Source organism: Bubalus kerabau, chromosome 15 (assembly GCF_029407905.1).
Source record: "Bubalus kerabau isolate K-KA32 ecotype Philippines breed swamp buffalo chromosome 15, PCC_UOA_SB_1v2, whole genome shotgun sequence".
Lineage (NCBI taxonomy): Eukaryota > Metazoa > Chordata > Mammalia > Artiodactyla > Bovidae > Bubalus > Bubalus kerabau.
In genome coordinates this window covers 80,190,075-80,217,988 of record NC_073638.1, presented here as the reverse complement: position 1 = coordinate 80,217,988, position 27,914 = coordinate 80,190,075, and the positions used below count along the sequence as shown (strand labels likewise).

The window sequence follows — 27,914 nt, the reverse complement described above, 5'->3', positions numbered from 1 at the left end:
TGGAAGCAACCTAGATGTCCATCAGCAGATGAATGGATAAGAAAGCTGTGGTACATATACACAATGGAGTATTACTCAGCCATTAAAAAGAATACATTTGAATCAGTTCTAATGAGGTGGATGAAACTGGAGCCTATTATACAGAGTGAAGTAAGCCAGAAAGAAAAAACACCAATACAGTATAGTAACGCATATATATGGAATTTAGAAAGTTGGTAACAATAACCCTGTGTACGAGACAGCAAAAGAGACACTGATGTATAGAACAGTCTTATGGACTCTGTGGGAGAGGGAGAGGGTGGGAAGATTTGGGAGAATGGCATTGAATCATGTAAAATATCATGTATGAAACGAGTTGCCAGTCCAGGTTTGATGCACGATACTGGATGCTTGGGGCTGGTGCACTGGGATGACCCAGAGGGATGGAATGGGGAGGGAGGAGGGAGGAGGGTTCAGGATGGGGAACACATGTATACCTGTGGCGGATTCATTTTGATATTTGGCAAAACTAATACAGTTATGTAAAGTTTAAAAATAAAATAAAATTAAAAAAAATTTTTTTTAAAGTTCTGAAGGACATCACCAGTCTAAATCTTACTCTTACTAGTTTCTACTGGGTTTAATTTTTGTCCCCAGCCTGGGCTACTTGTTTAATCTATAACACTGACATTTTCCTACCTTTTAAAAGGTATAGAGATGGGGGATGGTGGCTATTAAGTACTTTCCCAAGATTGCAGAGCTAAGAAGGGGTGAAATCAGGATTTGAACTCAGGTGCCAGTTCAACCTGGTGGTTTTGCAAGGCTGACCACACCAGCCCTGTATTCTCAGAGCTAGGATGGCTGATATGCCTGTGCACAGCTGCTAACTCAGTGAGAGCTAGATGAGGACAAATGGACCCACTCACAAGTCTGGAGTCCAGCTTGCTGTCAGCTAGTCAAAAAGAGAATGAAGTCAGATGTGTTATTATCCAGAAAGCTAACCTAGGTTTACTTACATGGTTCAGTTTAGTTCAGTCACTCTGTCATGTTTGACTCTTTGCGACCCCATGGACTCTAGCACACCAGGTCTCCCAACTCCTGGAGTTTACTCAAACATATGTCCATTGAGTCAGTGATGCCATCCAACCATCTCTTCCTCTGTCATCTCCACCTCCTCCCACCTTCAATCTCTCCCAGTATCAGGGTCTTTTCAAATGAGTCAGCTCTTCCCATCAGCTCTTCCAATACTGGCCACAGTATTGGAGTTTAGGCTTCAGCATCAGTCTTTCCAATGAATAATCAGGATGCATTTCCTCTAGGATGGACTGGTTGGATATCGTTGAAGGGACTCTCAAGAGTCTTCAACATTATATTTCAAAAGCATAAATTCTTTGGCACTCAGCTTTCTTTATATTCCAACTCTCATATCCATGCATGCCTACTAGAAAAACCATAGCTTTGACTCTATGGACCTTTGTTGGCAAAATAATGTCTCTGGTTTTTAATATGCTGTCTAGCTTGGTCATAACTTACCTGCCAAGGAGTAAGCATCTTTTAATTTAATGGCTGCAGTCACCACCTGCAGTGATTTTGGTCTGGTTATTAGACTCCACATATAAATGAGATCATACAGTATTTGTCTTTCCCTGTTGTCTCAGTGGTAAAGAATCTGCCTGCAATGCAGGAGACCCAGGTTTGATCCTTGGGTTGGGAAGATCCCCTGTAGGAGGGCATGGCAACTCACTCAAGTACTCTTGCCTGGAGAACTCCATGGACAGAGAAGTCTGGAGTCTGCAGTCCACAGGGTTGCAAAGAGTCGGACACAACTGAAGCAACTAAGCAGCACAGTTGATTTACTCCCTTAGTATAATATCCTCTAGATCCTTCCTGCTGCTGCTGCTGCTGCTAAGTCACTTCAGTCCTGTCCGACTCTGTGTGATCCCATAAACAGTAGCCCACCAGGCTCCCCCGTCCCTGGTACTCTCTAGGCAAGAACACTGGAGTGGGTTGACATTTCCTTCTCCAATGTATGAAAGTGAAAAATGAAAGTGAAGTAGCTCAGTCATGTCTGACTCTTAGTGACCCCATGGACTGCAGCCTACCAGGCTCCTCCATCCATGGGATTTTCCAGGAAAGAGTATTGTAGTGGGGTGCCATTGCCTTCTCTGCTAGATCCTTCCATGTGGTTGCAAATCATACAATTTCATCTGGTCCCAGGTTTGTTTATTGGAAGATTTTTTGATTTTTTTTTTTTTCAATCTCATTACCAATAACAGGTTGGCCCATGTTTTCTCTTTCTTCCTTATTTGGTCCTTAAATATTGCATATTTATAAGAATTTATCCATTTCCTCCATGTTTTCTAATTTGTTGGCACTTATCTGTTTATAGTATTCTCTTATGATTGCCGGTATTTCTGTTAAATAGGTTGTAACTACGTGAGTTTGAGAGAACTCTGGGAGTTTGTGATGGACAGGAAGGCCTGGCATGCTGCAATTCATGGGGTCTCAAAGAGTTGGACACAACTGAGCAGCTGAACTGAACTGAAATTCTATTTTATTTCTAATTTTATTTATTTGGTCATTCTCTCTTTTGTTAATGAATATGGCTGAAGATTTATCTCTTTTTTTAACTTTTCAAAGAACTAATTTTTAGTTACACTGATATCTTCTATTGTTTTTCTAATGTACCTATCACTTATTTCTACTCTGATATTTATTATTTCTACTAACTTTGATTTGTTCTTCTTTTTCTGGTTTCTTTAAGTGTACTGGGAAGTTGTTTATTTGAGATTATTCTTGTTTCTTGAGTTTAACATTATAGACTTAACTCTTACAAATGACTGCTTTTGCAATGTTCTGTAGAATTTAGAGTTTTATTTCTTTTTGAATTATTTTTCCCATTTTTAAACTTTTCTCTTTGAAGTTTTTAGTAACCATTGGTTGGTTGTTGTTTAGTTGCTAAGTCATGTCCTACTCTTTGTGATCCCATGAACTATAGCCACTAGGCTTAATTGTCCTTCACTATAACCTAGAGTTTGCTCAAACTCATGTACATTGAGTCAATGATGCCATCCAACCATCTTATCCTCTGTCACACCCTTCTCCTCTTGCCCACAATCTTTCCCAAAATCAGGGTCTTTTCCAGGGTGTCAGCTCTTCGCATCAGGTGGTCAAAGTTTTGGAGCTTCAGTCTCAGCATCTGTCCTTCCAATGAATGAATAGTCAGGGCTGATTTCTTTTAGGATTGACTGGTTTGATGACCTTGCTGTCCAAGGGACTCTCAAGAGTCTTCTCCAGTGCTACAATTCAAAGGCATCAATTACTTGGCACTCAGCCTTTTTTATGGTCCAACTCCTCACATTCCTACATGACTACTGGAAAAATCATAGCTTTGACTCTACCCTCAAAGTGATGTCTCTGCTCTTTAACACGCTGTCTAGTTTTGTCATAGCTTTTCTTCTGAGGAGTGAGTGTTTTTTAATTTCATGGCTATAGTCACCATCCACAGTGATTCTGGAGCTCAAGAAAATAAAATCTGTCACTGTTTCCACTTTTTACCCATCTATTTGCCATGAAGTGGTAGAACCAGATGCCATGAACTTCATTTTTTCGATTTGAATTTTAAGCCAGCCTTTTCACTTTCCTCTTTCACCCTCATCAGGAATTTTTTAATCTTCACTTTCTGCCATTAAAGTGGTATCATATGTATATTTAAGGTTGTTTATTTATTTATTTTGGAAATCTTGATTCCAGTTGTGAGTCTAGGGCTTCTCAGGTTGCTGGGCAGTAAAGAATCTGCCTGCCAATGCAAAAGCCTCAGAAGACACAGGTTAGATTCCTGGGTTGGGAAGGTCCCCTGGAGGAGGAAATGGCAACTCATGCCAGCATTCTTTCTGGGATAACCTCATGGACACAGGAGTGTCTTGAGGGTTACAGTACATGGGGTTGCAAAGAGTTGGACAGAACTGAGCATGCACACAATATATATGTGTGTATATATATTTACTGTTAGATTGATGTCTGTATTATTTTGTAATGCCTTTGTCTATCACTGTCTTTGTTTTAAAGTTGATTTTGTCTGATAAAAGTATTGTTACCCCACATTCTTTCCACTTACATTTAATACCTTTTCCCCATTCTTTAACTTTCAGTATGTATGTGTCTTTAGATCTGAAATATCTTCTAGGCAGCACATGTATGTGTATGTACTAAGTCACTTCAGTTGTGTCTGACACTTTGCAACCATATCAACTGTAGCCCTCCAGGCTCCTCTGCCCATGGGATTTTCCAGGCAAGAATACTGGAGTGAATTCCCATGCCCTCCTATAGAGGATCTTCCTGACCCAAGGATTGAACCCGCCTCTCTTATGTCTTCTGCATTGGCAGGGTTCTTTACCACCAGCAACACCTGGGAAGCCCAGTTAGTACATACATGGGTCTTATTTTCTTATTCATTTAGTCACTCTATATTTTTTGATTTGCTAATATATTCTATTTATATTTAAAATAAGTATTCCTGTGTATTTCTTAATGCCATTTGGGGGGGGGGGTAATTCTTTTAAAAATTCCTTTTTTGTTGTCTTATCTTGTGATTTTTCACAGCTATTTGTAAGGCCTCCCCAGACAGCCATTTGGCTATTTTGCATTTCTTTTCCATGGGGATAGTCTTGATCCCTGTTTCCTGTACAATGTCACGAACCTCATTCCATAGTTCATCAGGCACTCTATCTATCAGATTTAGGCCCTTAAATCTATTTCTCACTTCCACTGTATAATCATAAGAGATTTTATTTAGGTCATTCCTGAATGGTCTAGTGGTTTTCCCTACTTTCTTCAATTTAAGTCTGAATTTGGCAATAAGGTGTTCATGGTGTGAGGCACAGTTAGCTCCTGGTCTTGTTTTTGCTGACTATATAGAGCTTCTCCATCTTTGGCTGCAAGGAATATAATCAATCTGATTTCAGTGTTGACCATCTGGTGATGTCCATGTATAGAGTCTTTTCTTGTGTTGTTGGAAGAGGTGTTTGTTATGACCAGTGCATTTTCTTGGCAAAACACTATTGTATTTGCCCTGCTTCATTCCATATTCCAAGGCCAAATTTGCCTGTTACTCCAGGTGTTTCTTGACTTCCTACTTTTGCATTCCAGTCCCCTTTAATGAAAAGGACATCTTTTTTGGGATGTTAGTTCCAAAAGGTCTTGTAGGTCTTCATAGAACCATTCAACTTCAGCTTTTTCAGCGTTACTGGTTGGGGCATAGACTTGGATTACTGTGATATTGAATAGTTTGCCTTGGAAACGAACAGAGATCATTCTGTCATTTTTGAGATTGCATCCAAGTACTGCATTTCGGACTCTTTTGTTCACCATGATGGCTACTCCATTTATTCTGAGGCATTCCTGACCGCAGTAGTAGATATAATGGTCATCTGAGTTAAATTCACCCATTCGAGTCCATTTCAGTTTGCTGATTCCTAGAATGTCGACATTCACTCTTGCCATCTCTAGTTTGACCACTTCCAATTTGCCTTGATTCATGGACCTGACATTCCAGGTTCTTATGCAATATTACTCTTTACAGCATCAGACCTTGCTTCTATCACCAGTCATATCCACAGCTGGGTATTCTTTCTGCTGTGGCTCCATCCCTTCTTTCTTTCTGGAGTTATTTACAAATAGCTGTGAAAAGAAGAGAAGTGAAAAGCAAAGGAGAAAAGGAAAGATATAAGCATCTGAATGCAGCATTCCAAAGAACAGCAAGAAGAGATAAGAAAGCCTTCCTCAGCGATCAATGCAAAGAAATAGAGGAAAACAACAGAATAGGAAAGACTAGGGATCTCTTCAAGAAAATCAGAGATACCAAAGGAACATTTCTTGCAAAGATGGGCTCGATAAAGGACAGAAATGGTATGGACCTAACAGAAGCAGAAGATATTAAGAAGAGATGGCAAGAATACACAGAAGAACTGTACAAAAAAGATCTTCAGAACCCAGAAAATCACGAGGGTGTGATCACTGACCTGGAGCCAGATATCCTGGAATGTGAAGTCAAGTGGGCCTTAGAAAGCATCACTACGAACAAAGCTAGTGGAGGTGATGAAATTCCAGTTGAGCTATTCCAAATCCTGAAAGATGATGTTATAAAAGTGCTGCACTCAATATGCCAGCAAATTTGGAAAACTCAGCAGTGGCCACAGGACTGGAAAAGGGCAGTTTTCATTCCAATCCCAAAGAAAGGCAATGCCAAAGAATGCTCAAACTACTGCACAATTGCACTCATCTCACATGCTAGTAAAGTAATGCTCAAAATTCTCCAAGCCAGGCTTCAGCAATACGTGAACCATGAACGTCCTGATGTTGAAGCTGGTTGTAGAAAAGGCAGAGGAACCAGAGATCAAATTTCCAACATCCACTGGATCATGGAAAAAAGCAAGAGCGTTCCAGAAAAACATCTATTTCTGCTTTATTGACTATGTCAAAGCCTTTGACTGTGTGGATCACAATAAACTGTGGAAAATTCTGAAAGAGATGGGAATGCCAGACCACCTGACCTTCTCATGGGTTAAATATTTTACTTTAAAAATATAATTTTTTTTCCAGCAATCTCACCCAGAGGTTATGACAACCTGAGAGGAATGATCAACTGTTGTCTAACATTCTTTTTAAATGTACACTTTGTCCTTGCATCCCCTGGGACAAAAACAAATTTAAAAAATTAAACTTTTTTGTGATTTATTTCAAGCCTGAGCATAGATGTCTTTTTTTAGTCTTCTGTCCCCTAGGGCTTTTGGAATACCTACAAACGTATTCCAGTGTAAATGATTCTCAATTGCTTTTATGTTGTTGCATTTTTGTGTCAATTATATCATTTTATTTACCTTTCCTTCCTGTAATATAAATTGTCCTTTGTCACCACAAATAGTAGGGAAAGTCAGGTCTCCCACTTTTACTCTCGGCAGTTTCAGAGACTGCCATAGGACAATGAAGAGGTATAAGAAATACTGGTTTATAGTTCCCATTTTAACCAATATAAATGGTTACTGAGTTATACAAATTAAACAGTATTTCTATGCCAGAAATAAATCTGCATCACAAAACACACAAACATCTGTCAGATCAGATCAGATAAGTCACTCAGTCCTGTCCGACTCTTTGTGATCCCATGAATGCAGCACGCCAGGACTCCCTGTCCATCACCAACTCCCGGAATTCACTCAGACTCACGTCCACTGAATCAGTGATGCCATCCAGCCATCTCATCCTCTGTCGTCCCCTTCTCCTCCTGCCCCCAATCCCTCCCAGCATCAGAGTCTTTTCCAATGAGTCAACTCTTCACATGAGGTGGCCAAAGTATTGGAGTTTCAGCTTTAGCATCATTCCTTCCAAAGAAATCCCAGGGCTGATCTCCTTCAGAATGGACTGGTTGGATCTCCTTGCAGCCCAAGGGACTCTCAAGAGTCTTCTCCAACACCACAATTCAAAAGCATCAATTCTTCAGCGCTCAGCCTTCTTCACAGTCCAACTCTCACATCCATATATGGTCACAGGAAAAACCATAGCCTTGACTAGACAAACCTTTGTTGGCAAAGTAATGTCTCTGCTTTTCAATACGCTATCTAGGTTGGACATAACTTTCCTTCCAAGGAGTAAGCGTCTTTTAATTTCATGGCTGCAGTCACCATCTGTAGTGATTTTGGAGCCCGGAAAAATAAAGTCTGACACTGTTTCCACTGTTTCCCCATCTATTTCCCATGAAGTGGTGGGACCAGATGCCATGATCTTCGTTTTCTGAATGTTGAGCTTTAAGCCAACTTTTTCACTCTCCACTTTCACTTTCATCAAGAGGCTTTTGAGTTTCTCTTCACTTTCTGCCATAAGGGTCGTGTCATCTGCATATCTGAGATTATTGGTATTTCTCCCGGCAATCTTGATTCCAGCTTGTGTTTCTTCCAGTCCAGCATTTCTCATGATGTACTCTTCATATAAGTTAAATAAACAGGGTGACAATATACAGCCTTGATGAACTCCTTTTCCTATTTGGAACCAGTCTGTCATTTCATGTCCAGTTCTAACTGTTGCTTCCTGACCCGCATACCAATTTCTCAAAAGGCAGATCAGGTGGTCTGGTATTCCCATCTCTTTCAGACTGTGATCCACACAGTCAAAGGCTTTGGAATACTCAATAAAGCAGAAATAAATGATTTTCTGGAACTCTCTTGCTTTTTCCATGATCCATTGGATGTTGGAAATTTGATCTCTGGTTCCTCTGCCTTTTCTACAACCAGCTTCAACATCAGGACGTTCACGGTTCACATATTGCTGAAGCCTGGCTTGGAGAATTTTGATCATTACTTTACTAGCGTGTGAGATGAGTGCAATTGTGCAGTAGTTTGAGCATTCTTTGGCATTGCCTTTCTTTGGGATTGGAATGAAAACTGCCCTTTTCCAGTCCTGTGGCCACTGCTGAGTTTTCCAAATTTGCTGGCATATTGAGTGCAGCACTTTTATAACATCATCTTTCAGGATTTGGAATAGCTCAACTGGAATTTCATCACCTCCACTAGCTTTGTTCGTAGTGATGCTTTCTAAGGCCCACTTGACTTCACATTCCAGGATATCTGGCTCCAGGTCAGTGATCACACCCTCGTGATTTTCTGGGTTCTGAAGATCTTTTTTGTACAGTTCTTCTGTGTATTCTTGCCATCTCTTCTTAATATCTTCTGCTTCTGTTAGGTCCATACCATTTCTGTCCTTTATCGAGCCCATCTTTGCAAGAAATGTTCCTTTGGTATCTCTGATTTTCTTGAAGAGATCCCTAGTCTTTCCTATTCTGTTGTTTTCCTCTATTTCTTTGCATTGATCGCTGAGGAAGGCTTTCTTATCTCTTCTTGCTATTCTTTGGAACTCTGCATTCAGATGTGTGACCTTATCCAGAATTTAGAATCATTGATAACAGTTGATCCCAAGGGAATTCTTCCAGGTTTTGTAGTTTGAGGGAAAGGCAAGCTAGGTAGTTAATCATAACTAAGCATTGACTATGTCAGTTCAGTCTTATTAAATAAGACTCAGAAGGTTTTTGTTTAGAGACTTGTGATTCCTCAGAGATAGACATATTCAACCATAATTTTCTGTTACCTCTGTATTGAGTTTTGCTGTATCCAAATGTATATATATAGTGATTATATCTACTATGTACCTTTGAATATTAATATACAGATAGGTATCTATATGTCTGTGGGATGCTCAGATAGCTTCCATTTCTCCTTCTGGATGGTCTACCATCATTTGCCATCCTGCTTTCTGTTCCAGGAGATGAACCTACATGAACTAAGTCAATTAACTTTTCAATGAGTGGAGGAAATACAAAGAAAAGACTGGGTTCAGAATACCTATTTCTGTTACCAATTCAGGTTCAGATGCTCATCACTCAAAGGCAATGATCAAGGGGCAAATGCTGGTAAAAAGGAAAGGTGCTTTATTCAGAAAAGTGAGCTACCTGGGGAGAAGGTGAACTCTTGTCTGAAGACTAATTCCCAAGATTCTGCTCAGCCGTGACAATTTGTAAAGGGAAAGTGGAGAAATAATCTCGGTTAATCATTAAAGTAAGAGGTTAGATTATTCATCATTTTTCCATTGTGTATAGACTGCTGACTTCTCCTGACCTTCCTCTGGATACTGTTTTGTCTATGTGGTCCACCTGCAATTGGATGCCAACCTGCCCATGTGGCAAATTTGCTAACTAGAAGAGGGGTGGGGGTGGGTAGAAAGTAAATTATTCTTCAACTACATAACTCTTCATTCTTATTCTTTCTAATCCAGGAAAGAAATCAACAGGTTAGGCAAGCCATCGTGTGCATTCAGTAAAGCAAAAATCAGGAGTTAGGTTACATGTTGCCTAGTGATATCATCTTTTAACATTAGGTGTAGCCCAAGAGTCAGACCTTTTAACTGGATCTCTGGGATTAGTTTGCTGACATAGTTAAAAAATGTGCAGATATGCCACTTGCCAGAGAAAGGGGACACTGGTGAGCCCTGGCATGTAGTAGTGTCATGATTGTTTAAATTATCACCAGTGACGGCATAGCATGAAATGCAGTCGGAGAACAAAGCACTGAAAATTCAATTGGTTGTAGCATTCATCATGACCATGATAATATTGGTTGTAAAATTCATGGGGTCTTTTAAATTGAAAATTATGATTATTCTACTGAGAACATGAAAGAGCATTTGGAATGTCCCAGCAGTAGGTTTGAAGGAGTTTCCCAACTGCTTTAGTCCTTGAGGAAAGTTCAGGATGAGGATTAAGCCAGGGCCTGATTGTAAGAACTGCAGAAAAAATCTGTTAATTAAATGCTAGGGGTTTTATCATAAGCTATATAAAAAGATGGAGAGAATAATTGAGATCATAAAGTAATGGGATAGGGACATTGGGCAGACAAGAATAAAGGTAAAAACAAAATCCCTTGCTTTAAGAGGCAATCCCTAACTTCCCCTATCTGAAAGAATCAGCTTTTCCCTGGACAAAAATCTTTCAGTGACTGGACTTAGGGACTTATGAGCTCGTGTCATTCTCCTCAACACTCAACCTGACCACTCCACATCACCTTTATAGCAAAAGTTAAATATCATTTGCCCAGATGATGAAATAAAAAACTTGCTCTTATGGGAAATGCACACTAAAAAAGTTATGGGTTCTCACTAATCTGTATTGGCAAGAGTCTGGAAAGCATGTAAGGGACTGGCTTATAAAAGTGGTAAACCAAGGAGAATGATCTATAAGGATTAATCAAGCCCAAGTTATCAGCACGTGTGTGCATTGGAGAAGGAAATGGCAACCCACTCCAGTGTTCTGGCCTGGAGAATCCCAGGAATGGGGGAGCCTGGTGGCTGCCATCTATGGGGACACACAGAGTCGGACACGATTGAAGTGACTTAGCAGCAGTAGCAGCAGCAGCAGCACTCTTATAGTATTCAAGAATTCACTGTTTCCTCAAGAAACTAAAGCATTCATATTATAATTAAACATTTGTCATGATTAACTCTTTTGATTTGCTTAAACTCAAAATACTTAACAAAAACAAAACATTCCCAATGCAGTGCTTGCAAACTGTGGTTAACATTAATACCATAGGCTTAATTTCTTCGTTATGTCTATGTTCAGTGTTTAGCTAAGATTTTTTTCATATACTTATTTGTAATCTTTTTATGTTTTAGTAATGCTATTCATTCGGTCCCATCGCTTCATGGGAAATAGATGGGGAAACAGTGGAAACAGTGTCAGACTTTATTTTTTTGGGGCTCCAAAATCACTGCAGATGGTGACTGCAGCCATGAAATTAAAAGATGCTTACTCCTTGGAAGGAAAGTTATGCCCAACCTAGATAGCATATTCCTGAGAAGGCAATGGCACCCCACTCCAGTACTCTTGCCTGAAGAATCCTATGGACGGAGGAGCCTGTTGGGCTGCAGTCCATGGGGTCGCTCAGAGTCGGACAGGACTGAGTGACTTCACTTTCACTTTTCACCTTCATGCATTGGAGAAGGAAATGGCAACCCACTCCAGTATTCTTGCCTGGACAATCCCAGGGACAGCTGAGCCTGGTGGGCTGCTGTCTATGGGGTCGCACAAAGTCGGACATGACTGAAGCGACTTAGCAGATAGCATATTCAAAAGCAGAGACATTGCTTTGCCAACAAAGGTCTGTCTAGTCAAGGCTATGGTTTTTCCTGTGGTCATGTATGGATGTGAAAGTTGGACTGTGAAGAAGGCTGAATGCTGAAGAATTGATGCTTTTGAACTGTAGTGTTGGAGAAGACTCTTGAGAGTCCCTTGGACTGCAAGGAGATCCAACCAGTCCATTCTAAAAGAGATCAGTCCTGGGTGTTCATTGGAAGGACTGATGCTAAAGCTGAAACTCCAATACTTTGGCCACCTCATGTGAAGAGTTGACTCATTGGAAAAGACTCAATGGGAGTCTTGCTAGGAGGGATTGGGGGCAGGAGGAGAAGGGGATGACAGAGGATGAGATGGCTGGATGGCATCATTGACTCGATGGACGTGAGTCTGAGTGAACTCCGGGAGTTGGTGATGGACAGGGAGGCCTGGCATGCTGCGATTCATGGGGGTCGCAAAGAGTCAGACAGGACTGAGTGACTGAACTAAACTGAATACTATTTAGACCTTCCTTGAAATAATATAAAAATAAGTAAAAATATTCTCGGGCCAGCAGAAGTTTCTTATTGAAAAATAGAACAGTTTTCTTAAAGTAAACAAAATAGGAGCAATGTGTCAAATGGTTCCTTTTCTTTTTTTAATAGTTAAATTTTAATGTCATTATGATTTTTTATGTGCACCATTTTAAACAATAGTTTCTTGTGCAAAATGACATCTTATTCTAAAATAATTTTTTAAAATGTCAGCCAGCATTAAATAATATTATATATTAATTTAATATATAACATTATTAAAAATAATTTAATCTTCTGATAGCTTTATTCTAATTAATAGACACACTCAGTTTTCCACTACAATGTCACTGATTAAGTCTGAATAATTAACTTTCATTTAAGAACTGTTATCTATTTACTTTGTCTCAACTTATTTATTTTATGTGACAATTATTGATTATTATTAATAGTAATATTCATCAATGTTGATTTTCCTTATTGTTCTTTTTAGAGCCTCTAATTTTATTGGAACTTCTTAAAAATAGTTATTTATACTTATCATTTGCTGCTATACCAATAAAACATGTACATATCTATATTTATTTGAATTTATATGTCATATACTTAATTAAATCATAACCTTTAAAGTCCATTAAAAATGAAATAATCTATCATGTTTATTGTTCTTATACTATCTGTACATTTTTCATTTCTTGAGAAGCCTTGAAGTCCTTGGCTTTCATTGATTCACTAAGTTGCAATTGAAATTTTTGAGTTATTATTAAAATTATTTTAATATTTAGGATATTGCAGCTCTTTAAGTTGGTTTCTTTAGTCTCTGCCCCAATCATTTGTAGAAGCATCTACATTTTCTAAACATAACAGAAAATTTCAGGCACAAGTTATTTATTTTCTCACTGTAAAGCATAGACTGCTCTATAAGAAATTTTTATTCCTTTAGGTAGGCAGCAGTATTAGGGATACAAATTAAGGACCAGAGTATGTACATGCATCATAGCATGGGGTACAAAGTATGTCTTGCTTTTCTTTTAGCATGGGAAGAAGGGGAGTCTGAGATGTGTCCCTACACTTTTATAAATAGTACGTTGGCCACCTGATGTGAAGAGCTGACTAATTGGGAAAGATTCTAATGCTGGGAAAGATTGAGGGCAGGGGGAGAAGGGGATGATAAAGGATGAGAGGTTTGATGGCATCACTGACCCTGTGGACATGAGTTTGAGCAAACTCTGGGAGACAGTGAAAGAAGGGGAAATCTGGCGTGCTGCAGTCCATGCATCGGACACACTTCATTCCACAGAGTCGGACACAACTTAGCAATTGAAGAACAACAACCAGTTGATTGACTAACAGAACAAGGTCTCAGAATAACACTGAAAAGTAAGTTACAGGGAAGTCTGGGAGAGGTATATGGATGGATCTTTTGGAAAGGACTGTGAAGGTAGTATTCATGTTCCATTGTTAAGCGTCCACTGGAGGGTCTTTTTTGCAAAAAGGATCCACAACGAGAATGTTAGTGAGCCTTATTCCCTGGAAAGCCCTGTACTTAAATAGTGAGAACATTACAAGTTAACCATAGCAGCAAGGATGGAGGCCATGCATGAACTCGATAAAATGGTTTTTTCTTTGTTTTTCTTCCATTTTTAGCCATTTTCATCAATACAATTCTAAACTGAGGAGCCACAGATTTTCTCACCTAATTGGTACCACTGCCCTGTGTTCTGTTATCAAAATTCTTTCTCCATGATAGTAAAAGTAATTCTAAATATAAATCAGATCATAGTGTATTGCTGCTTAATTTTTGCAAATATTGTAAATCGGAATAAAACTTTAACTTCTTACAATTTAGCTAAAACTGTACTCCTCAAAAGCATGGTTCAAAACCAGCACTGTGAGCATCTTGTTTGAAAAGAAGACTCTTGGGCCCTGACTCAGAACTACTGAATTAAAACCTGCATTTTAACAAGAAAACTATGCTATTCCTACGTATATTAAAGCTTGATGAGAACTCATCCAGAAGATCCAGCATAATTTGGTCCCTACATCCTTTTCTTTTTAAAATGACATATATAATCATATTTTAATGTATTAGCTTTTATTTGTGCGTTTGTATGCACTCAGTCACATCTGACTCTTTGTGACACCATGGACTCTAGGCCTCTCGGCTCCTCTATCCATGGGATTTTCCAGCCAAGAATACAGGAGCAAGTTGCCACCTCCTACTCCGGGTGACCTTCCCAATCAGGAACCGAAGCCCTGTCTCTTGCACCTTCTACATTGGCAGGTGGATTCTTTACCACTGTGCCACCTGGAAACTTTTTACATGTGTTTACAGATATTTAAAGATATATACATGCACATATAAACACACACATAGTGTCATGATAAACCATGGATCACATTAGCTTGTAATCTCATATTGCTCAAGAAGCCTCCAGAGTTTGTAATATGTTCTTGGGATGACCATGGCCCTAGACAGCATATCTATTAATATGAGAAATGTTTAATCGCTTTTCATATCACTTGTGGACTATGCAAATCAAATCACATGATCTGCTCTGATATCAGTCTAATGGAGTCCCCTCTGTTTCCCAGAGTCCTGAGACTCAAATGAGAAAATCTATGTTCAAGGAGGCTGTGTCTACCATGTACTATTCCTCCTTTGCATACTGGGTAACTTCCACCATAATGCCAGGGTCAGTGCACTCTGAGGGGGATGACAACTAATGGGGATCTAAGCTGGGAGATTCCAGCATCATTTAAAGCAAAATGTAATTGGATATTTTGAAAAGCCTTAGATGAATGTTGTACATTTTAGATGGTTTTCACACAACAGTTCTTAAAAGCTGGAACACAGTAGGCAAAAAAAGTAGAAGTAACAAATGGAACTCCCAGCATATTTCAGGCTTGCTGCTAAGTCACTTCAGTCGTGTCTGACTCTGTGCGACCCTATAGACGGCAGCCTACCAGGCTCCTCCATCCCTGGGATTCTCCAGGCAAGAGTATGGAGTGGGGTGCCATTGCCTTCTCCTATTTCAGGCTTAGCTTTGTCTAATCCACAATTGTATCTTTTTCCCAGTAAAATGTTGAAAGAATAAGATTTCAAGGGTTCACCCCTGGGGCTTTTAAAAATACCTGTATCTGAGTCCTATCTGCAGAGATTTTTTTTTCATTTTATTTTTTAACTTTACAATATTGTATTGGTTTTGCCATACATTGGAATGAATCCACATGTATACATGTATTCCCCATCCTGAACCCTCCTCCCTCAGGATATGGCCTGGGAATTGATATTAAAATCAAACAAGTGACAACAACCAAGTATAGTGCATTCAGGAGTTGAGAATTATGATTAAGTTATATTATTATGTGGAAACATTATTTGACTCAGCTGGCTCTTTGCACATTGAAAATGCTTAATTAATATTAACTTTCTAGTTTGCTTTTTCTTCCTCTCTCCTTCCCTCCTTCTCCCTTCCTTCCATCCTTCTTTTCTTCCCTTTAGATTCATAACAAGGGAGCGATGTAGTGGTCTGAATATGTTAATGTCCATTTTGAAAATGAATACACTTAGGAAAGTGAGATGATACACTCGAGCTTACAAAACTAGTAAGTTTCCATGTTGCGCTTACTGTTTCCTTATGAAGTTTGCGTTTATCAGCTATGCAATTGTGGATGATTCCAGAGTTTAGCATGATCAGGGAGAAGAGAATCTAGGGTTCAAATATTCTATGTGGACAACTGAGAGTATACTAGAGTATAATCATCTCTAAATTCCAGTTGATTTTAGGACATGATTCTGTGCATGGTCTTTGATGCCTGCACTTTAGAGTTTGCTGTTTTTGTGTTGAATGCATCTACTTTTATGATTGCCAGAATTAGGCAACATGGAAGGTTGAGAACACCCTGGTCACTTGGAAGGCATAATGTTGATGTATGGCAAAACCAATACAATATTGTAAAGTAATTAGCCTCCAATTAAAATAAATAACTTTATTAAAAAAAATAACCTGGTAATGGTTCAAATGTAGGAGATGGAAAAGAAGGGAGCAACTGATACACACAGCAACCAGGACTCCCTCAGAACAAATCATTAATTAAATTTTAATCACTGGTCTTGGGACATCATCCCTCAAGAATCTAAAGTTCAGCCTAAGGTACTGAGATGATAAAACTCAAATAACTTAGGGATTTCACTGTGCATGCATTCATTATCTTTATTTTTAATCTATAAAAAGGTTAGGTTGGATTATAGCAGCATCTCATTTGTGGTTATCATAGAAGAAGCTTTATTTTATTTTCATGGAATTGTAGTTTTTACACATGGATATCATGTCTCTTTTTTTTTTTTTTTTTTGCATGAAAATGTGGTGAGGACAGATATGAAGACTATTTCTACACAGCACTTAACAGCTTTAGGTATTTAATCTGTGGTGTTTCTGATTTAAATTGTTTATTGAGATATTAAAATAATAGTAGTAAAATAAAGCAATAAATTATTTAACTAAAGGGCATTTTGGACTTAGGTAAACTGAAGTATAAATGTATGGCTTTGCTAAATACTCTAACTTTGAGACAGTTGTATACTCTCCATCAATTTTCTAATATTTAAATGGACATAAATTCTACTGGAGTTGTTATGAAGATATGATTTACTATCAGCAAAGTACTTAAACAGTTTGCCATGTAATAGAGAATAACAATAGGTACCAGGCAAGAATACTGGAGTGGGTAGCCATTCCCTTCTTTCTATTCTTAAAATACTTAGTTTATCTATCATGTGGTGTAGAGATTAAAGTGAAAGTGAAGTCGCTCAGTCGTGTCCGACTCTTTGTGACTCCATGGGCTGTGTAGCCTACCAGGCTCCTCTGTCCATTGGATTTTCCGGGCAATAGTACTTGAGTGGATTAGGGGTGCTCATAATTCCTGTCTTGGGCGCTTAACAAAGATCCCCTAATGAGGATCGCATATATATGTATATAAAATAATGATAGAGTTAATATACCTTGAGTCCTTACAAGATATAGCTAACTCTGTTCTAGGTGCTTCACATGTATCATCTCATTCACCTGGCCCATCAATTCTATGAGAATGCCCACTCTTGCCCCTGTCCTGCAGGTAAGTAAAGTTAAGCACAGACTGGTGGTCCGAATTGTGCAAGCAAGACCTCCCAGCTGGTGAAAAGGGAGCCAGGCCTGTGATCTCAACTCTCCTGTGGTGGACCCTGCTCACCGTGTGCCAGCTCACTGTCAACTGAGAAACTCAGTCTGCATATCCTTTGCTATACTGCTATCACTTCTTAACATTACCTGAATGGCTCATTTTCAGAAGGACTTTCTGACTGTTGTTTGGAGAGTCTGAAAGGCCTCTGTCCAGACTCATCCTTCCTTTATCTCGGGACTTCATATTTTAGATCATTTGGTTTATCAGCTCACTGAGCTGTTTGATTTGGAAAGCCTTGATTTAAATCAAAATATAAGAAGACCGTCTAAAATGTGTCACCTGCAAATTAATATTATTTGAAAATGATGTTTTGCATAAAGTAGTCTTTTTCATGATCTGCAACTACTTGGTTCATAAATGTCTTCTTGGGACATTTATGAAGATTCCTCACTTTCTTGGGAATCAATTGGTTTCCTTCATCTCAACTTTATATGGACAGTAGGGTTTATGAGAGTATCAAAATGTCTGCTGTGTTTATCAGGGCAAGCCCAGCATCTGGTACATACTAAATTATTGAAAAGACAGATTTCAAAGGAAGAAAGAAAGAAAAATAAAGAATGAAGAATGAGTAGATGAATAACTGGCAGCTTCTTGATATTGTAACTGTGCCTACCTCTAAGACTCTTCATTACTCCATACCTTTCTAACTCCCTGCTTTTAATCTGCTGCAAATCAGTTACCCACACACACTATTGATAACTGTGCATAAGCTAAGAGTAGGTAAACACAAGGCATAGAAGCTAAGGAACTCTCAGTGAATCGACCAAGTAAGTTTAACTTGTCTGGATCCTTTTTAATGCTATTATTTCTCTGAAATGTTTTTTTATTAGAGAAATAAATTCTGGATAAATGCAGGAACACTGTATGTTTTAGGGCTATTAATAATAAGTATTATTTATGAATAATCTTTTATGTGTAAACATTGTATTAAATTGTCTTTAATTCTTTATATACATTTAATCCTCAAAAAATTGGTTCTATCATTATTCTTATTGTGTGTGTAAATATATAGTGTGTATATATATATATATATAAAATAAAACCATCCAAGACCCCTCTGCATGAAAGTTGTGAAGCTGGGAGAACTGGCGATTAGTGTGATCCATCACTGGTTTGTGATTGTGTGTACACTCTGTTCTTAGGGTATCAGAGTGTCTAATCACTAGAAAGCTGCATCAAGGTGATACAGAAGATACATAGGCTGCAGTTCTGGCTTTTACTTTAAGGTTAGCGGGTAGCACATAAAGCAAAACCCTTTATTGCTTTTTACTTGAGTGCTACAACATGCTATTGTTAGATGCAGAACACAGAAATAATTAGATCTATTTGAAGAGAGAAGCATAAGTAAGGTTTTGAAGAATGGGTATAATTTGGAAAGATTGCATGTATGCATGCTCAGTCACTTTAGTCCTGTCTGACTCTTTGTGACCCTCTAGACTGTAGCCCACCAGGCTCCTCTGTCCATAGGGTTCTCCAGGCAAGTATATGGGCATGGGCTGCTGTTCAAGGGGATCTTCCCAACCCAGAGATCAAACATGTGTCTCCTGTGTCTTCTGCATTGCTGGCAGATTCTTTAGCACTGAGCCCCCGAGGAAGCCTTGAAAAGATTATGAACAGCTAAAAGCATGCACCCTTAGAGAAAAGACAAGAATATCTATTTCATGTCATCAGTATTTGAGTTTGACTGTTCTCTTAGAATATTTCCTTTGAAAGCAGAAGAAATGCTTTCCACTTGTAATACAACTCAGATGCTCAAGATATATAATCAGACCAATACTTCTCCTTGCTGTCTTACTTACGTCCTAAATTTCCAACATTGTGACCTAGAAGGCATTTGATTTCTTCTTTAGGTGAGTGTATGGTTCTGTGAAAGAGAGGTGGCCTCAAAAATGAATATGATAACAACAAACTTCACTGTGACCGAATTTGTGTTCCTGGGGCTCTCATCACAGCCAAAGATGCAGCTCATTCTTTTTATTATATTCTTGTTCTTCTATGTATTAACCGTGGTAGGGAATATTATTATTATCACTATCATCCAGATAGAAACACGTCTCCAAACTCCAATGTACTTCTTCCTCACTAATTTATCCTTTCTGGATATCTGCTACACATCCACTGACGTCCCACAAATGCTGTCCAACATGGTGGGCAGAAAGAAGACCATCCCATTTCCTAGATGTGCTACTCAGATGTATTTCTCCCTCTCCTTGGGAATGACTGAATGCGTTCTCCTTGGAGTCATGGCTTACGACAGATATGTGGCCATCTGCCATCCTCTTCACTACACAGTCATTATGAACCAAAAGACCTGTGTCCAGTTAGCAGGCATTTCTTGGGCCAGTAGTTTCCTGAGTTCCACGGTCATCAACATCTTCACCTTGAGCTTACCTTACTGTGGACCCAATGTCCTGGATCACTTCTTCTGTGAGGTTCCTTCCATCCTGAGGTTGGCTTGTACTGACACATCATTTACCGAGATGGTTGTTTTCATCTTCACTATCGTCATTGTCTTCATTCCTTTTCTCCTCATTGTTATTTCCTACGCCCGAATCCTTCTGACAGTTCTCAGGATGCGGTCAGCCTCTGGAAGGCACAAGGCTCTGTCCACCTGTGCTTCCCATCTGACAGTGGTGGCCTTATTCTATGGAACTGGTATCTTCATGTACATGAGACCCCAGTCAAAGACCTCCAGGGCTGGGGGCAAGATCATTGCAGTGTTCTACACTGTGATCACACCCATGCTCAACCCCTTGATCTATAGCCTAAGGAACCAAGATGTAAAAGGGGCTCTAAGAAGAGCTCTGGCAAAACAGAGGACCTGAAGAGCTCTCAATGGGACACGATGTCAGCTGTTATTATAAGATGATTGACTTCTGAATATGAAGTGATAGAGTGAAAAGTAGCTCTGAAGGTCAGTATCTGCCCTGCCAACTCATAAAAGGCACATCATTCCAGCTGCAAACTCAACAAGCATCATGGCTCCCCCAAGGACAAACCACAGCTTTCATGTGTCAAAGCAACACCTTTTATCAAGTGAATACTGTTTTCTTACTCCCTGAAAAAACTTGCTTCTCTAAAAACATACACTCTCTGTAAGTGATTTCTTTAAATCATATCAATAAGGTGAATTATCTTAACTTTTGCTACCTTAACTATACATGAAGTATGTAAAAGGCCCTGATAGAAAAATTCTCAATTTTTAACCCAGATGCAGAACTTCAGGTAAGGGTTTTTGGATGCCACATTTCACATCTATCTTAATTTTGTAGTTTCTAAGGAACCAAGACCCTGCAGCTACTTTGTGGTTTAGACCTGATTTTGACCCCATTAAACACAGCCCTGCTTTGAAATGTATCTGTTAAATATTTCTTCATTTAACTTTTACTTTAACCATACTCTTTCCCCTAAAATCTAGTGTGTGGTATTCTTCTTTACAGTGGATCAATAAATCTGATTTTAACTGACTATAGGCTTATTCCTGGTGGTCCTAGGCTGATTGTGTGGACAAGAGGATAGCAATGGTCAGAAGCAGAAGATTCGGTCAAAAGTGAATGAATAAATAAACTCATTCATTCGCTGTGTATTATTGAATGATTATAGAACATAATGCTAATTAAAATAGAAATACTTCCTTTCATTATGTATACATAAATATTTATAATATACATATAATATGGATACTTATATTGGCAAATTATGATAAATGGAATAAGGGAAGTACTGATCAAGGGGCAGTGGCAGACAAGCTGCATACAAAGATTGGAAGGAGAAGTAGTCACATTGAGAAGAGATTTCTATGTAAAGGGGGTTTGTGGGCAAAGACTGGAGACAGCTTTCTCTATCTGAGGGGATAAAGAAAACTGGTGAAAAGCAGGAGGTGTGTGGTGAGCAGATAATAGCCAGACGATGCAAGACTAAACTGACTGTGGTAAGGAGTAGGAATTTATTCTTAGAAATATGTAAGTATTATCAAGAAGGGTGATATGACACAACTAGTTTGGAAAGGTTTTTCTGAATGCTGTGTAGCAGACAGGTATACATGTGTGTCACAAACGCGTGGAAACGATTCCTGCGTTTTGAAGCTTTTCAACCACTGATATCTTTAGAAAAGAATCATTCCTTAAGAGAATAGCAAAGCCAATCAAATAAAAAACCATAAAGATGGCCTTTGAGTACAGAAGTAGTGGTTTCTAAAATTTTATCACTTGCTTATTTCACAATTTAGAATAAAATAAAAAGAAGGTAATTTCTGTTTTATAGATGTCCAATAATTAAATGCAGCCATTTATTTTTTTACTAAATACAAAGGTTGTACACAATCAAAAAAAGGACTATCTCTGGTTAAACAGGTGAAGGAAATATCACTGGTTTAAAGAATGTTTTAAAAAATTAAAAGTAGGGGCTTTTTATTTAAGATTGCAATTCCAATACAGGTGTCATGGATTCAATCCCTGGCTGAGAAACTGACATCCCACATGCTGTGCAGCCAAAAATAAATAAATTCATTAAAAAAGTAAAAAGCCATCAACCTTCTCTTTATCTTTATCTAGATATCTTTAATCTCTCTAGAAGAGATTTATTATAAAATAATTTTAAAATGTATATATTATAAACCTGTCAAAATTTATTCTGAAATCATTTTCACTTTTTGGACATGCTATATTAATTTTAAGAACAATATTGCAATCACTGTAGGTACAGAAACACTATTATCATACATCATACATCAGGGTACCAGCTTTCTCAATAGGTATATTTGTCCTTTAAGAGAATAAAATTAATTTAACATTACTGCTAGGAAGTATGAGGGTTGTAAAATATTGAAAAGGAGAAAAGTCACAGGGAAACAAATTATTTGTTATCAGTACCTTTATTCCAAAATCATCTGAAAGCTGAACTGCTTCTTTGATATCATCTACTTTGCTGTTTTCCTTCACTTAAACATCAATAGTGTCTTTTTGGCCCATTTGAATTTTCAGTGGTCCAGCTCACCATAAACCATAGGCAATGGGGGGGCTTTCAACAAATGCTTCACAACACAATAATGTCTAAGTCTTGACTCATCAATTTAATCAAAAATATCAGATTGAATACAGCCATGTACCAGACCTTCATAGAGTTTCCCCAAAGCTCTTCTCAATTCTAATCATACTTATCATTTTCTATAATGCTGTACATTTCTCTGTTTTCAGAATACTGGACTAGGAACCAGTAGAAGTCAGCTCTCTTCCCAGCTCTACTATTTAAGAGCTCATTAACATGCCATTTGGGCTTCCCAGGTGGCTCTAGTGGTAAAGAACCCACTTGCCAGGGCAAAAAAGACATAGAAGACACCAGCTCAATCTTGTTATATCATATGATTTGAGGTTGAAGAGAGAGTACCTTAAAGTTTCACAGTCTACCAAGAAAACGCCCTGTGCTCAGTCTTGTTTGACTCTATGTAGTCCCATGGACTGAAACCCACCAAACTCCTCAGTCCATGACATTTTCCAGGCAAGAATACTGGAGTGGGTTGCCATTTTCTACTCTAGGGAATTTTCCCCACCCAGGGGTTGAACTTGAATCTCTTGTGTTTCCTGCATTGGCAGCAGGTTCTTCACCACTGGCACCACTGGCTTTATATAAAAAGAGTATGTGGTTTAATGTTATAGAAAAATTACATGTGCAGTACTTTTCTAGCACAAAGGACTGCTGCCATTAATTAAGACCCAAAATGCTTAACACTACTTGGAATTTTCTTATATTTTAATATCTGAATCAGGGCATTTTTGAGAGTAAAAGTTTGCACAATTGATACTTACTCCAAGATAGTAGGCAAAAAAATAAAACTCTCAAGGAAAGGGACAACTGGCCATGTAAAATTATCTTGCTTTGTTCTTACAGAAACTCCATGTTGTAGGTATTATTGGTACCATTTTACAGATGAGAAAAATCTGGAAAGTGATTTCACGAGTGAGTCCTAGAAAAAGTAATGACTGATTTGTGACATAAAACAGAAGCATGTGTTTTCTAGGTGGGTTAGTTTTAGTCAATGCATTGGACTAGAAGCAAGAAATTTTAAGGTATATTTGAGTTCAATGTAACTTGTACTTGTAAGGGGTTTCTCTGGTAGCTCAGCTGGTAAAAATCCACCTGCAATGCAGAAGACTCCAGTTTGATTCCTGGGCCAGGTAGATCCCTGGGAGAAGGAATAGGCTACTCACTCCCTTTTTCTTGGGCTTCCCTGGTGGCTCAGATAATAAAGAAACCACCTGCAATGCGGGAGACCTGGATTCCATCCCTGGGTTGGGAAGATTCCCTGGAGGAGGGCATGACAACCCCCTTCTGTATTCTTGACTGGAGAATCCCATGGACAGAGGGGCCTGGTGGGCTACAGTCCTTAGAGTCAGGCACGACTGAGTGACTAACACTTTCTTGTACTTCTAAGAGGTGGGATGTCGAAGCAAATGCCTAAGATGAAGCTGAAAATGCTGAATTTCAGGTGTCATCTGTGGATGGCATTCATAACACTGATTTTATTATGGGCTCCTATTCCTGTCTCCAGAAGCCAGGTCTGGTGAAGAGGCTTATTTTACTAACATTTGATCTAGTAGAGTTAAATACAAAGATACCAAAACAGCTGTTTTCAGAGCACCTCAAGTGGCTGCTTAGTTTCGGTACTTGGTTGTTTGAAGCAGTCTAGGCAATGGCACCCTGCTCCTGTACTCTTGCCTGGAAAATCCCATGGATGGAGGAGCCTGGTAGGCTGCAGACCATGGGGTCGCTAAGAGTCGGAAATGACTGAGCAACTTCACCTTCACTTTTCACTTTCATGCATTGGAGAAGGAAATGGCAACCCACTCCAGCGTTCTTGCCTGGAGAATCCCAGGGACGGCAGAACCTGGTGGGCGGCCGTCTATGGGGTTGCACAGAGTCGGACAGGACTGAAGCGACTTAGCAGCAGCAGCAGCAGCAACAGCAGGCATCAAATCGGAGAAGGCAATGGCACCCCACTCCAGTACTCTTGCCTGGAAAATCCCATGGACGGAGGAGCCTGGTAGGCTGCAGTCCATGGGGTTGCTAAGAGTTGGACACGACTGAGCAACTTCACCTTCACTTTTCACTTTCATGCATTGGAGAAGGAAATGGCAACCCACTCCAGTGTTCTTTCCTGGAGAATCCCAGGGACCAGGGAGCCTGGTGGGCTGCAGTCTCTGGGGTCGCAGAGTCGGACTCAACTGAAGCGACTTAGCAGCAGCAGCAGCAGCAGGCATAAAATATGTCAACTCACTCCTTTCTTTTCATAAACGTTTCTCAGTGCCCATTATGAGGTTTCTATTGCCATGGCAACACCCAGGCACATCTTATATAGTGTCTGTGTTTCAAGGCATTTATGCACATCTGTGCATAAATATCACATCCACAAGTGCAACTTATCAGTGAAAGGATTTGCTATTCAGAAGAGTAGGGTTTTTTATCAGTTCAGTAGATCAGAGAATGAGGGCTTTTGAGAGAGTGGTATGTAAGCTGATCCTTGAAGGCAGAGACAAGTTTGAATATTCTGAGTCGTGGAGTTCAGACTATTAGAGAAGCAGGAAGTAGAGACAGAAGGAGTAGAAAGCTGGGAAGAATACAGAGGTAGAAAAATGTGAAGGTCATTCAAGAAATAACTTTATAGGAGAATTTTTGCACAAAACAAGCAGGGAGAAACAGTATCAGAGAAGTGGTTTAAGGAAGAGGACTTAGACTACTAAGCAACGGACTTTGACAATTTTACAGTTTCCATGTTAGGGAATAGGGGCAACAATGGGATAGGATGAGGAATCTTAGACTCTAACTATGCCTAGTATCCTCTCTAAGGGGCTTCCCAAGTGGCACTAGTGGTAAAGATGCAGGAGTGTAAGAGACACAGGTTCGATCCCTGGGTTGGAAAGATCCCTTGGAGGAGGGCATGGAAACCCACTCCAGTATTTTTGCCTGGAGAATCCCATGAAGAGAGGAACCTGGCGTGCTACAGTCCATGGCATCTCAAAGAGTCGGACACAACTGAGCCACTGAACTGAACTGAATGTCAACTAGGTGAAGTCAGAAATGATAGATAGAAAGATAGACAGATAGATTTAAGGACCAATTGTTAAAAAAAAAATCTCACCTGAGCTTTTATAGCTTGAGAGTAGAGAAGCTGAATTTAGCCTCAGCTTTATCTCACTCTGACATCTTCTGTATTAACCGCTTCTGCATCCGTTTTTGCCTTTAGTTGCTCTTAGTATGGTGTTTACCAGTTCTTTGTTGATTAAAGGGAATAGCCATTCAAAAGGTCTTTGTAGTCTATTGTAGAGAATATGATCAAAATCAAAATATTTACCTTTATTATGATTGTATTGCTGGATAAAGTTTTTAATGTATGAAAGATAATTCAAACCTTTTAAAACACCAGATATTTATGTATACTTATTTGAGCAAACTAATAGGATAGGTGAAGTGTAAAGAATGCCTTCATTTTGCTGTTGGAAAGACTGAAGTACAGAGACATTGCAGGATTTATCTGACATGATTATTGGTGGGACTGACTAAGACTAAGGTGATCCATATTCTATCCACTTTTCTCTTTTCATTATAAGTTGATATAATGCTTCAACCACCACTTACATGGAAAAAAAATAGTTTCCTCATTTAATTGCATCACAGTTACAGTGATATTTTTCACAGTTAATATATAAATGAAGCAAAAATAGGAGGAATTTATGTTTATTCAATAATTTATGGAACATATTTTTTTAATCTGGTTTGCATTTTATTATTATTTTTTTATGTAACAGATTTTTAACAGAGATCACTGCATATTATTGGACAAATGCTAAAAAGTAAGCATAATTATTCCCATTTAGTAGGTAAATAAATGAAAGCTTACAGAGACTTATTAAGTTGTCCAAAGTCTTAAAACAGAAACAGCAGAACCTATATGAAGATTATTTTCAAATACTATTTTCAAATAGCCTGAATATTTGCCATTGGTCAGAGTGGAAAGTAGAGCCCTTGGATCAACTTTTGACTCTATTACTTATATTTGACAAGTTTATTGATCTTTTTGAATTTTGGTTTTATTCTCTTTAAAATTGGAATAATGCTTACCACTATACATTTTTGTAGGAACCTAAAGAAATTTAAAGTGATTCATTTACTCACTGGATACAACTATCAATTAAGAAAGAGAGAAAAAAAAAGATAGTCCTTTATTTTTTCCCCCTATGGCTTACTATACTTATTTATTATTATTATTTTCTTTTACTTTATAATATTGTATTGGTTTTGCCATACATTAACATGCATCTGCCACGGGTGCACACGTGTTCCCCATCCTGAAACCCCCTCCCACCTCCCTCCCCATACTATCCCTCTGGGTCATCCCAGTGCACCAGCCCCAAGCTTCTGCTATCCTGCATTGAACCTGGACTGGCAATTTGTTTCTTATATGATACTGTACAGGTTTTAATGCCATTCTCCCAAATCATCCCCCCTCCCTCTCCCACAGAGTCCAAAAGACTCTTCTATACATCTGTGTCTCTTTTGCTGTCTCACATACAGGGTTGTCTTTACCATCTTTCTAAATTCCATATATATGCGTTCAGTTCAGTTCAGTCGCTCAGTTGTGTCCGACTCTTTGCGACCCCATGAATTGCAGCACTCCAGGCCTCCCTGTCCATCACCAACTCCTGGAGTTCACCCAGACTCACATCCATTGAGTCAGTGATGCCATCCAGCCATCTCATCCTCTGTTGTCCCCTTCTCCTCCTACCCCCAATCCCTCCCAGCATCAGAGTCTTTTCCAATGAGTCAACTCTTCGCATGAGGTAGCCAAAGTACTGGAGTTTCAGCTTTAGCATCATTTCTTCCAAAGAAATCCCAGGGCTGATCTCCTTCAGAATGGACTGGTTGGATCTCCTTGCAGTCCAAGGGACTCTCAAGAGTCTTCTCCAACACCAAAGTTCAAAAGCATCAATTCTTCGGCACTCAGCCTTCTTCACAGTCCAACTCTCACATCCATACATGACCACAGGAAAAACCATAGCCTTGACTAGAGATTGGTGTTTTTCTTTCTGGCTTACTTCACTCTGTATAATAGGCTCCAGTTTCATCCACCTCATTAGAACTGATTCAAATGAATTATTTTTAATGGCTGAGGAATACTCCGTTGTGTATATGTACCACAGCTTTCTTATCCATTCATCTGCTGATGGACATCTAGGTTGCTTCCATGTCCTGGCTATTATAAACAATGCTGATATTAAAGTCACTGAATATTGATTTGAGACATAGAAATGATATTCAGAGATCTTTCTGGTGGAGAAGCTACTGAATTCAGTTCTGTTCAGTCGCTCATTTGTGTCCGACTCTTTGTGACCCAATGAATTGCAGCACGCCAGGTCTCCCTGTCCATCAAAACTCCCAGAGTTCACACAAACTCATGGCCATTGACTTGGTGATACAATCCAGCCATCTCATCCTCTGTCGTCCCCTTCTCCTCCTGCCCTCAATCCCTCCCA

General features: G+C 39.1%; 1 protein-coding gene across 1 annotated transcript; it reads left to right on the top strand.

The window, feature by feature from the left end:
• The first annotated feature begins 19,277 nt into the window (after positions 1-19,277).
• On the top strand, positions 19,278-20,213 carry LOC129629292 (olfactory receptor 2G3-like). The gene has a single exon (XM_055549287.1). It carries the CDS (start codon positions 19,278-19,280, stop codon positions 20,211-20,213), a length of 936 nt encoding a protein of 311 aa, XP_055405262.1.
• Positions 20,214-27,914: the final 7,701 nt, after the last annotated feature.